The sequence below is a fragment of the Nerophis ophidion genome, linkage group LG05, assembly GCF_033978795.1.
Source record: "Nerophis ophidion isolate RoL-2023_Sa linkage group LG05, RoL_Noph_v1.0, whole genome shotgun sequence".
NCBI classification, from domain to species: domain Eukaryota; kingdom Metazoa; phylum Chordata; class Actinopteri; order Syngnathiformes; family Syngnathidae; genus Nerophis; species Nerophis ophidion.
In genome coordinates this window covers 23,666,004-23,679,679 of record NC_084615.1, presented here as the reverse complement: position 1 = coordinate 23,679,679, position 13,676 = coordinate 23,666,004, and the positions used below count along the sequence as shown (strand labels likewise).

At 36.7% G+C, this 13,676-nt stretch overlaps 1 protein-coding gene across 1 annotated transcript; it reads right to left on the bottom strand.

The window, feature by feature from the left end:
• Positions 1-401: 401 nt before the first annotated feature.
• LOC133552467 (probable E3 ubiquitin-protein ligase MID2) lies at positions 402-12,080 on the bottom strand (the record flags this gene model as incomplete). Its single annotated transcript, XM_061899660.1, has 2 exons — positions 402-10,021; positions 11,842-12,080. Coding segments are annotated over 2 exons (654 nt in total), but the record flags the coding sequence as incomplete, so codon positions are not given.
• Between the last annotated feature and the right edge of the window lie 1,596 nt (positions 12,081-13,676).

The window sequence follows — 13,676 nt, the reverse complement described above, 5'->3', positions numbered from 1 at the left end:
GTACTTTTGAGTAAATTTTACTTTTTGAAACCGATACCGATAATTTCCAATATTACATTTTAAAGCATGTATCGGCCGATAATATCGGCAGTCCGATATTATCGGACATCTGTATATGATGTATTATATTGTATGAAATATGCTATTATTTTTTCCCTGCACCTCTCAATCAGGCTTCCATAGCTAAGACATTTAAATACTTTTTTCGGTAATTTACCAACAAGACAAGAAAACCACACTTTTTTTTGGGATCTGACTTTTATTTGGACGTAAAATTCACATAAATAACATTGGTTTGCATGTATTGGATATAATATACAGGCGTATATAATATATATATATATATATTTCCCATCCAATTGATGACTTTATGATCCTCATTGGCGAAGATGTCATGTCACAAATGCAACGCCGCTCTTTTTTTTTTTTTTTTTTTATCAAAATACCAACAGGGGAGGAGAGTGTTTCTTCTGAGTTGTGTTGAAAAGCAAAAAAAAGGAGGAGAATCTATTGCATTGTCTCTAAGGTGGTGCACTGCACTGCAAGGGCTACCGAGAATCATTCTCTGTATAGATTTTCTGTATGGACTGAAGAAAGAAATAACACTGCAAAGTCTGATATATATGAATGGCGATTGACTTTTTCTTGTTTTTTTTTGTTGTTTTTTTTAGTCACCACCGAATAGGTGACCCTCAAGGAGCTGTGGACCTGCAGCAAGGTCACAAATTCATGCAGTGACCCGACGGGCGGACACGCTCCGATGGCCCCCGTTGTCAGTCTGGATCACGGATCAACACGCGGCTGGCTTGGAGCCTGCGACTGACGGCCAACAAAAGCGGTTCCAAGTATCTCACAAGTCGGGTGATGTCCACAAACACTCAGCGTCGTCTTCACATGTGCGTCGTTCGTCCTTTGCAAGCAAGGAATCCGATCTTTTGCACAACAATAAACTCTGTATTGTTAATTCTTCGTCTTTTGCAACAAAATTTAGTAGGATTTTTTTGCACGACAAGATAACATTCCCAATGGCAAGCCTTTTCTACAAGAATTTAGAAAGATTTTGCATGACTTTGTATTGTTAATTGAAAGCATTTAACAGGAATTTTAGTAGGGATTTGTACAAAAATAACATCTTGTCAATTGAAAACTTTTTGAACAGGAATTGAGTGTTTTTTTGCGCAAAAAATTACATGTCAATTGCAAGAATTTATTAGAATTTTGCCCCCCCAAAAAACCTGGATTAATTGCAAGCCTTTAACTGGAATTCAGTAGGATTGTGTACCAAAAATAGCAAGCTATTAACACAATAAATTAGTAGGATTTTGTACTAAAAAGTAGTTCGTCAATGGCGAGTCTTTTACACAGGAGTTTTTAAATATTTATTTTATTTTTTAGGAAAAAAATAGTCAATTGTCACATTTTTGCAAAATACTAATTTAGTAGGGTTTTGTACAAAAAATGACTTTTTATTGTCATTGTAACATTTTATAGGAAAAATTGTAGTCAGATTTTGTATTAAAAATATATTTGCAATGTCATTTATAACATTTTTATACAACAATTTAGAAGGATTTTGTGGTGAAAATAACATTGTATTGTCAATTGTAACATTTTTGTACAACAATTTAGTTGGATTTTGTACCAAAAATAACCTTGTATTGGCAAGTGTAATATTTATATACAATAATTTAGTAGGATTTTTGCACGACAAAATAACATTCACAACTGCAAGCCTTTTATACAAAAATTTAGAAAGATGTTGCATGACTTTGTATTGTTAATTGAAAGCCTTTAACAGGAATTTTAGTAGGGATTTGTACAAAAATTACATCTTGTCGATTGCAAAACTTTTTAAAAGGAATAGGTGGGATTTTGCACAAAAAAGAACTTTGTCAATTGCAAGAATTTAGTAGAATGTCGCCCAAAAAACAACTTTAGATAAATTGCAAGCCTTTAACTTGAATTGAGTAGGATTGTGTAACAAAAACAGCAAGCTATTAACACAATAAATTATGAGGATTTGGTACTAAAAAGTAGTTTGTCAATGGGGAGTCTTTTACACAGGAGTTTTTAATTTATTTTATTTTTAAAGAAAAAAATTTGTCAATTGTCACATTTTTGCAAAAATAATAATTTAGTCGGATTTTGTACTATATTAGTAGTATTTTAGTAGTCATTTTTATTTATTCATTTAATTTTTTAGGGAAAAAACAACATTTGTATTGTCAATTGTCACATGTTTGCCAAATAGTAATTTAGTAGGGTTCTGTAGTAAAAATTACTTTTTATTGTCATTGTAACATTCCATAGAAAAAAATGTAGTTGGATTTTGTACTAAAAATATATTTGTAATGTCAATTATAACATTTTTATACAACAATTTAGAATTATTTTGTGGTGAAAATAACTTTATATTGTCAATTGTAACATTTTTACACAACAATTTGTTGGATTTTGTACCAAAAATAACCTTGTATTGTCAAGTGTAATATTTATACACAATAATTTAGTAGGATTTGTGCACGACAAAATAACATTCACGATTGCAAGCCTTTTATACAAGAATTTAGAAAGATTTTACATGACTTTGTATTGTTAATTGAAAGCCTTTAACAGGAATCTTAGTAGGGATTTGTACAAAAATAACATCTTGTCAATTGCAAAACTTTTTAACAGGAATTGAGTGGATTTTTGGGCAAAAAATAACATGTCAATTGCAAGAATTTATTACAATTTTGCCCCCCAAAAAAACCTTTGGATTAATTGCAAGCCTTTAACTGGAATTGAGTCGAATTGTGTAACAAAAATAACAAGCTGTTAACACAATAAATGAGTAGGATTTTGCACTAAAAAGTAGTTTGTCTTTTACACAGGAGTTTTCATTTATTTATTTATTTAATTGTAAAGGGAAAAAAAATGTCAATTGTCACATTTTTGCAAAATAATTTAGTAGGGTTTTGTATTAAAAATGACTTTTTATTGTCATTGTAACATTTTATAGGAAAAAATGTAGTCGGATTTTGGACTACTTTAGTAGTCGTTTTTATTTATTTATTTATTTCATTTTTTAGGGAAAAAAACAACATTTGTATTGTCAATTGTCACATGTTTGCCATATAATAATTTAGTAGGGTTTTGTACTAAAAATGACTTTTTATTGTCATTGTAACATTCTATTGGAAAAAATGCAGTCGGATTTTGTACTAAAAATATATTTGTAATGTCAATTATAACATTTTTATACAATTTAGAATGATTTTGTGGTGAAAATAACTTTATATTGTCAATTGTAACATTTTTATACAACAATTTAGTCAGATTTTGTATTAAACATTACCTCGTGTCAATTATAACATTTTTATACAACAATTGATTTTGTAATAAAAATAACTTTATATTGTCAATTGTAAAACTTTTAAACTACAATTTAGTTGGATTTTGTACCAAAAATAACTTTGAATTGTCAACCGTAATATTTATACACAATAATTTAGTAGGGTTTTGTACTAAAAATTACTTTTTATTCTCATTGCATTCTATAGAAAAAATCTAGTCGGATTTGTGATGTCAATTATAACATTTTTATACAACAATTTAGAATGATTTTGTATTAAGAAATAACTTTATATTGTCAATTGTAAGATTTATATACAACAATTTAGTCGGATTCTGTACTAAACATTTCCTCGTGTCAATTATAACATTTTTATACAACAATTCAGAATGATTTTGTGCTAAAAAATAACTTTGTATCGTCAATTGCAGCATTTTTATACAACAATTTAGTCGGATTTTGCATAAAAAATAACCTTGTATTGTCAACCTTAATATTAATACACAATAATTTAGTAGGATTTTGTACTAAAATAACTTCTTGCCAATTGTGACATTTATACACAACAATTTAGAACGATTTTGTGCTAAAAATAACTTTATATTGTCAATTGTAACATTTTTAAACAACAATTTAGTTGGATTTTGTACCAAAAATAACTTTGAATTGTCAACCTTAATATTTATACACAATAATTTAGTATGGTTTTGTACTAAAAATTACTTTTTATTCTCATTGTAACATTCTATAGAAAAAATGTATTCGGATTTGTGATGTCAATTATAATATTTTTATACAACAATTTAGAATGATTTTGTGCTAAAAAATAACTTTATATTGTCAATTGTAAGATTTATATACAACAATTTAGTCATATTCTGTACTAAACATTACCTCGTGTCAATTATAACATTTATATACATCAATTTAGAATGATTTTGTGCTAAAAATAACATTATATTGTCAATTGTAACATTTTTAAACAATAATTTAGTCGAATTTTGTACCAACAATAACCTTTCATTGTCAATTGTAACATTTACACACAATAATTTAGTGGGATTCTGTACCAAAAATTAACTTGTGTCAATTATAACATTTTTATACAATAATTTAGAATGATTTTGTGCTAAAAAAATACCTTTATATTGTCAATTGTAACATTTTGATATAACAATTTAGTCGGTTTTGGACCAAAAATAACCTTGTATCGTCAACTGTAGAATTTATACACGATAATTTAGTAGGATTTTGTACTAAAATAACTTCTTGTCAATTGTAGCATTTTTACACAACAATTTAGTCGGATTTTGTGCCAAACAATAACTATTATCAATTGTAACATTTATACACACTAATTTAGTAGGATTCTGTACTAAAAAATACCTTCTGTCAATTAAAACATTTTTATACAACAATTTAGAATGATTTTATGCTAAAAAATAACTTTATATTGTCAATTGTAACATTTTTACACAACAATTTTGTCTGATTTTGTACCAAAAATAACCCTTTATTGTCAACTGTAATTTAGTCGGATTTTGTACCAAAAATACCTTTGGGTTGTCAATTGTAACATTTTTATACAATAATTTTGTCCGATTGTGTACTAAAAATAATTTTGTATTGACAACTGTAATATTTATACACAATAATTTAGTAGGATTCTGTACTAAAAATGACCTTGTCTCAATTAAAACATTTTTATACAACAATTTAGAATGATTTTGTGCAAAAAAATAACTTTATATTGTCAATTGTAACATTTATACACAATAATTTAGTAGGATTCTGTACTAAAAATTACCTTGTGTCAATTATAATATTTTTATAGAACAATTTAAAATGATTTTGTGCTAAAAAATAACTTTATATTGTCTATTGTAGCATTTTCATAAAACGATTCAGTCGAATTTTGTACCAAAAATAACATTTGATTGTAAATTGTCACATTTATACACAATAATTTAGAAGGATTCTTTACTAAATATTACCTTGTGTCAATTATAACATTTTTTTATACAAGAATTTAGTCGGATTTTGGGCAAAAATAACTTTGTATTGACAACTGTAACATTTATACACAATAATTTAGTAGGATTCTGTACTAAAATTTACTTTGTGTCAATTATAACATTTTTATACAATAATTTTGTCCGATTTTGTACTATGGGCAGCATAGATCGGTTGGTAGAGCGGCCGTGCCAGCAACTTGAGGGTTGCAGGTTCGATTCCCGCTTCTGCCATCCTAGTCATTGCCGTTGTGTCCTTGGGCAAGACACTGTACCCACCTGCTCCCAGTGCCACCCACACTGGTTTAAATGTAACTTAGATATTGGGTTTCACTATGTAAAGTGCTTTGAGTCACTAGAGAAAAGCACTATATAAAGATAATTCACTTCACTTCACTAAAAAGAACTTTTGTTTTGACAACTGTAACATTTTTGTACAATAATTTAATCAGATTTTGTACTAAAAATAACTTAAAAAAATAAAATGTTCAACTCATTTTCTAAAAATAAAAACAAAAAATGCTTGAATGCTTTTTGTAGTAAACTTTAAGGCATTTGTAATAACTTTCAATGTTTTAGAAGCTAATAAAACATGTGGCAAATCATTACAAACTGCGTCATTGTTTACATCGGGTAATGAGGTGAACATTTATTCTATTATTACATATCGCATTGCGTAATAATGCATTTATACATGATGTGTCGTTAAAAGGGCTTTTGATCCAATTTTTCAATTAGTACATATTTGTATTGCACTAATTTCAACCTGTGACATCTAATCCAAAGGGTAACAAAATACTTAATTGGTCATTTTGTTGAGAACTGAAGTTTAAATAGATTAGGGGAAATAAATGAATATAAAATGTCTTCATTGGCTTGGCAGGTCATTAAAGTGGACTGTCACCATTTAAGTGCAGTAACACAGCACATTGTGTGCAATTTGGTTCTAAATTCTTGTGTAAAACGATGCACGGGCTAAATCCAACACGGGACTAAAATCACGGGGCGCGAAATCCGTTTTTTGAATGTGAACTGGGTGTCGAAAGGTGAACGGAAGTGCACATCATTGGTTCTACAGCGTGATCATGCGTTCATCACAGTGAGGCCAAGCCAAAGGAAAGGTGACGAGTGTGTGTGTGTGTGTGTGTGTGTGTGTGTGTGTGTGTGTGTGTGTGTGTGTGTGTGTGTGTGTGTGTGTGTGCGTGTGTGGACACCGACAACAACATAGGAAAACACCATCATGCTGTGATGCTGCAACAGTTAAAGTGTAAAAATCCACACCCCCTTCCCTGAATAATCCAAGAATAAAGTGTTCCCTCGCTTTTTTTAAAATGCGACTTAATATTTTGTGTTTAAAAAAAAAAAAAAATCACAAAAACAAAATATCCCTTTGCTCGACAAGACAATTAAAATATTCTGGGGAAGTTTCGATGTGAAGGAGGGGTGTCATGTCTATCGTTATTCTCAAAAACCCACTTGGGAGAGATTGAGTTGTGTTTGCTTTTTTTCTTTAAATAGTGCATGATATGTTAGGTTTCAAAATAAAAGCCATAAATAACACTTTCCATAGAACTCTTATGATACAAGTTAAGTAGTCACGTAAAGTAAATCTGGTTGTGTGGACCCGCTCACGGTCAGGTCCAAGAACAGTCCTCTTACAGTAGATACTGACTCTGCAGCAAATGGTCAGTGATATTAGACTTGTTGATTAGAACATAGGACTGGGCGATATATCGATATACTCGATATATATAGAAAATGACTATATTGTAATATCCGGGTATACGTTCTCACGCAGTTGCTTTTAGCTGCGGGCATTACACTACAGACAGCAAGCGCACCTTCTTATATCCGTCACGTTATACGTTACATACATATACGCCCTCGCGGAGCAGAGAGGTAGCAGCATGGGTAACGTTAGCTGTGATGCTAGTGGAGCCGTGCGAGTGGTAATAAGAGAGAAAGAAGGCGCGAATCTGGTAACAAATGAAGGAAGAATTAATTCCCAGGAAAAACAACTGAGGGTCCATGGTCTGGCGGATGTTTGGCTTCAAGTGGGAATATGTCGAACGGACAACCGTAATTTGTCGAGTGTGGGGCAAAAGCGTTGCTACGAAAAGAAGCCTTACTGCTAATATGTAGCATCACTTGAAAAGTCACCTGCTAGAGCAGGGGTCAGGAACGTTTTTGGCTGAGAGAGAGCCAAGAATCCAAATATTCTAAATGTATTTGCGTAAGAGCCATATAATATTTTTTATAACACTTAACACAACTAAACACGTGCATTTTTAAGTAAGACCAACATTTCTAGAGTATAATAAGTCTCTTATTCTCTGTAATAACATTGTTATTCTGAAGCTAACTGTGGAGGGGGCGTGGCCTGCGGGCCCGCAGCGAAGCGTGGTGTTGCCAGGACCGGCCTCGAAATCAGCGACAGGTGCGTAGAGGGCCCACCTGGGCCTTGTTATCTAATCACCTGTCGCCCTGTTTATAAGCAGCAGCCAGGAGGAGAGACGGGGTTGGGGCTGGAGCCGAAGTGCGAGCGAGAACGAAAGAGAAAACGACAATTGCTGGAAAGCAACTGAGAGACTTATTGAAAAAGAAAACAATATTGTAACCCTGAAACAGGCTCTCGTGTCGGTGCTTGGTGGTCTGAAGAACCCCCAGGAGGGCAAGCCCCACACTAACCAATAATAAATACCGTATTTCCTTGAATTGCCGCAGGGCATATAGTATGCGCCTGCCTTGAATTACTACCGGGTCAAACTCGCTTCGCAAAATAATTAGCGCAATCTTAGTATTACCGCCTGGTCAAAAACGTGACGTCACGAGTGACACTTCCCCTGTCATCATTTTCAAAATGGAGGAGGCTGATTTCAATAATTTGAACTCTCATAAAGGGAAGAAAATTAAGAGCTAGGTATTCAGTAGGATTTAAGGTCCAAGCTATTGAATATGCTAAAAAGAACAGTAAGCAGCTATGTTTTATTAATATACCGTAGCTGCGTGTGTCAAATATAAGTCATTAAATTACTCCCGCCGCCTGCTGGTGGTAGAGGGCGCTAGTGATCCTTCTTGCGACTACTCGGCTGCAGAAGAAGTGACAACCAGTGCAGTGATATGTGCTATAACGCGGGGGGTGCACGACGGACCCTTTAGGATGTAACACCACTACTCTTATGCTGGCTATGTAAACAACCGGGCTGAAATAAAGCTTGTTCCAGTCCTAAATACCCAGTGTATTATTTATACAATAACACTTCATGGTGGCAGCGGTGGGATAAAGAGCTCACCCACGGAGCAGAACGGGAGGGGGAGTTGTCCGAGGGTAATTCTGTCGTCGCCCGCACTACACGTGAGGAGCCGAGCTAACGGATAGCAGTCGGGAGCCACCCAGACGAGAGAGCCCTATGGCTACACACCTACCGACCATGAACTGGACCAGCAAGAGTGAGCAGCGTGTGTTTATTTTTTACTCTCGCTTGCACTTTAAACATGGAGGATTACATATCTAAAATAAAACAGTTTTCTAAACTGGACTTTCAATCAAAGCAGGAGGTAATAAATGAAGATCTCCATCGAGACAGAGACTTTTAAAACTGAAGGAAGACTTCTATAAACAAGTTATTGATGCTTTTGATCAGAAGGAGCTGCGCATGGACTTCATTTATAAGTAAAGGCAAGACCATAATAACGTTTTTTTTAAATTAAATGTGCTTTTCATGATGGTACCCTTACATCACACTCAAATTTTTAAGCGCAGGCCTACATTTACCGCATGCCTTTTGTAAGGGCCGGAGTGAGAAGAGGTTTTAAAATAATTAGCGCCCCGGCGGCAATTCAAGGAAAAACGGTAATCATCATACTGGTGTGATTATATGCATTAAGTTTTAATTCAAGGCTAAGGCAAAATATCGTATATATATATATACGTAGATATATATCGTGTATCGCGACATGGCCTAAAAAATATCGAGATATTAAAAAAAAGGCCGTATCGCCCAGCCCTATTAGAACCGAAACCGTCTTTTAACTGATGGAAACTAGCGGGACTTCTTAGGATATCGAACTGCTTGACAATTTCCCCAGTTTCAGTTGGTCAAAGGTGACCTGTAATGCCGGGACTTTGGGTAATGATGGTCAAGTTTGAATACTGATGTGCATATTTTAACACGCGGTAGAAAAGTCCGCTTCTAACGCTTTCTCCACCGACCTCACAGATCCGTGCCTCGCCGGTCTCAAGGTGCACCCGTCCCCACCTCAGTGGCAGGTCTTCATCCCGGTCAAGTAGGGGGACTCCTGTCTGCACAGACCCATCTGCTGCTCCTGCTGGTCCAGAGACATGCCCTCCACAAAGTCCGGCACGGGGAGCCCCGACAAGATCATCACCGACTTGTTCCAGATCATGAAGGTGGGCACCACGGGCAGGAGGAAGGAGATGTCGAAGGTGTGAATGTGATGGGAGTTCATGGCGTCGTAGAAGGACAGAGAGTTGTTGTCGTAGTCCAGCAGGACGCCGAGGCGCCTCAGCTGCAGGCTGGACTCCACCAGCATCTCCTTGCCGTCGTGGCGCACCATGAAGTTGTTGTTGCAGCGGGAGAACACCCACGATGAGGAGTTCTTGCCGCTCCATTCATTCTTGGGGGCGGACTTGTAAGCCACGCCGATGGCATACCTGCAGGGGGGGAGTGGCACATTTTGGAATGCATTAACAAGCTCAAAATCTTAATGACTTCTTTAGTGGAGCGGCTTATGCTGAGGACACACACGGGCCCGTTGGGGACTTCCTGCAGGAAGCGGTCTAGATCAGAGCCAATTAGTGCAAATGATATAATGAGGAGTATTTTCATCTCTCACAAGAAATACAAACCCCGTTTCCATATGAGTTAGGAAATTGTTTTGGATGTAAATATAAACAAAATACAATGATTTGCACATCATTTTCAACCCATATTAAGTTAAATATGCTTCAAAGACAACATATTTGATGTTCAAACTGATAAACATAATTTTTTTTTGCAAATAGTCATTACCTTTAGAATTTAAAGCCAGCAACACCTGACACATAAGTTGGGAAAGGTGGCAATAAATACTGATAAAGTTGAGGAATGCTCACCAAACACTTATTTGGAACATCCCACAGGTGTGCAGGCTAATTGGGAACAGGTGGGTGCCATGATTGGGTATAAAAACAGCTTCCCAAAAAAATGCTCAGTCTTTCACAAGAAAGGATGGGAAGAGGTTCCCCCCTTTTGTCCACAACAGTTTAAGAACACTGTTTCTCAAAGTGCAATTGCAAGAAACGTAGGGATTTCAACATCTACGGTCCATAATATCATCAAAAGGTTCAGAAAGTCTGGAGAAATCACTCCATATAAGCGGCATGGCTGGAAACCAACATTGAATGACCGTGACCTTTAATCCCTCAGACGGCACTGTATCAAAAACTGACATCAATCTCTAAAGGATATCACCACATGGGCTCAGGAACACTTCCGAAAACCACTGTCAGTAAATACAGTTTGTCGCTACATCAGTAAGTGCAAGTTAAAGCTCCACTATGCAAAGCCAAAGACATTTATCAACAACATCCAGAAAACGCCGCCGGCTTCTCTGGGCCCGAGATCATCGAATATTGACTGATTCAAAGTGGAAAAGTGTTCTGTGGTCCACATTTCAAATTGTTTTTGGAAATATTCGACATCGTGTCATCCGGACCAAAGGGGAAGCAAACCATCCAGACTGTTATCGACGCAAAGTTCAAAAGCCAGCATCTGTGATGGTATGGGGGTGCATTAGTGCCCAAGGCATGGGTAACTTACACATCTGTGAAGGCACCATTAAAGCTGAAAGGTACATACAGGTTTTGGAACAACATATGCTGCCATCTAAGCGCCGTCTTTTTCATGGACGCCCCTGTTTATTTCAGCAAGGCAATGCCGAGCCACATTCAGCACGTGTTACAACAGCGTGGCTTCGTAAAAAAAGAGTGCGGGTACTTTCCTGGCCCGCCTGCAGTCCAGACCTGTCTCCAATCAAAAATGTGTGGCACATTATGAAGCGTAAAATACGACAGTGGAGACCCCGGACTGTTGAACGACTGAAGCTCTACATAAAACAAGAATGGGAAAGAATTCCACTTTCAAAGCTTGAACAATTATTTTCCTCAGTTCCCAAACGTGTATTGAGTGTTTTTAAAAGAAAAGGTGATGTAACACAGTGGTGAACATGCCCTTTCCTAACTACTTTGGCACGTGAAATTAAATTCTGAGTCAATTATTACCTGCAAAAAGTTTGAACATCAAATATCTTGTCTTTGTCGTGCATTCAATTGAATATGGGTTGAAAATGATGTCCAAATCATTGTATTCCGTTTATATTTACATCTAACACAATTTCCCAACTCATATGGAAACAGGGTTTGTAGATTTGGGCCAACAAACCTCCTCGCAGGCTCAAATACCGCTCGTTTGTGTGGTGGTGTGCGCTCCTCACCAGGTGGACGCTCCCAGCAGCACCTCCCAGTAGTGACACCCGCTGTCGATGAACACGTTGCCGGCCGCTCCGTACGAGCCCGTTCCGCCGAAGCGCTCCGGGGTGTGACTCTTCTTCAGGGAGCTCTCGTCCTTCTCCATGGTCAGGCAGTCGTTGGAGAGACGCAGCTTTTTGTGCGCCGTTTTAGGGTCCAACTTGAAGGGCTGGCCTGCCAAGGGACCGGGGACACATGTTAGGTTTTTGTTCACGATTGCAGGTCAATTCCATCCATCCACCCTGGACAAGTTGCCACCTCATCAACACAGATAGACAACATTCACACTCACATTCACACACTGTTATGTTTTGTGACATGTATTTGCGCACCCTGGTTTGTTTTGGTTTCCATGACAACTCATTAGTTTCCCCTGCCTCATTTGTTTTAACTCACATACCAGTTGTTAATCATGTCACTATTTAAGCCTGTAGTTGCCAGGTAGTCGACCGGGCGACATTACTCTGCTCATGTTGGATCTCTTGTGTTCATTCAGTCCATGCCATAGTTCTCGTCACCGTAAGTAGTTTTGTTTCATGTTCATAGTTCTGCCTTTGTGGTAGTTTTGTTCCCTGCGTTAAGTTTTGTAGCTCCACTGTGAACGCCTTTTGTTTGTAGGGCCAATTATAGTGTTGCCAATCAACCTATCCCCAGGTGCATGTCTTTTGGAGGTGGGAGGAAGCCAGAGTAGACCAAGGGAACCCACGCAGTCACGGGGGGAGAACATCTAAACTCCACACAGAAAAATCCTGAACGCAAAACGACTCAGGATCTTCTTATGGTGAGGCCCATAACTAACCCCTGGGCCACCATACTGTCCGTGTGAATTCTGAATGGGTCATATTTATTCGTCCACGACATTTTCTATCATCTCTTCCCAATGGTAATTTTGCATGTCGTAACTGTTCATTGTAATGCTATGTTTAAAGATGAATATTTCTCCCATCCTCATTCAGGTCGTTAATTCCATATAAAAAAGCATAATTTCAGGTAAAACTAGAGACGTTCGATAATGGCTTTTTTGACAATATCCGATATTATCCAACTCTCAATTACCGATTCCGATATATACAGTCGTGGAATTAACACATTATTATTTCTAATTTTGTTGTGAAGCCCCGCTGGATACATTAAACAATGTAACAAGGTTTTCCAAAATAAATCAACTCAAGTTATGGAAAAAAAAATGCCAACATGGCACTGCCATATTTATTATTGAAGTCACAAAGTGCATTATTTTTTTTGAACATGGTAGAAAACAGCAGCTTGGTATTTGGGACGGAATATCGGATATTGTCGGTATCGGTTTCAAAAAGTAAAATGTATGACTTTTTAAAATGCTGTTGTACTGAGGGGTACACGGACGTAGGGAGAAGTACAGAGTAGTTGCGTCTCCCAGTCAGCAGCCCCTCCACTCTCCCCTCTCCCACACACAACACAGGAGTTGACGATTTCAGCATGAGAGGTTTACTGGCGATGCTTGATGACATCATCAAACCGCCGTGAGCGGAGCATAACAACAACAAGAGTGTGTTGTTGCCGGTGCTGTAGCCGTGGCTAACAAGTGAGCTCGCTTGGTGACTTCTTAACAACATGGTTTGGGATTATTTTAAAGTGTCTCTGACGGATAAAAAAAACTGGCAATTTTCAATGACTGCAAAAAGTTGGCTATGCAAGGAGAAACCAGGATGTCTTCCTCCAATACATGGGTGTCAAACTCTGGCCTGCGGGCCACATTTGGCCCGCCGTGTAATTTCATTTGGCCCTTTAGGCAATATCAAATTAACTTTAGAGCTGGCCC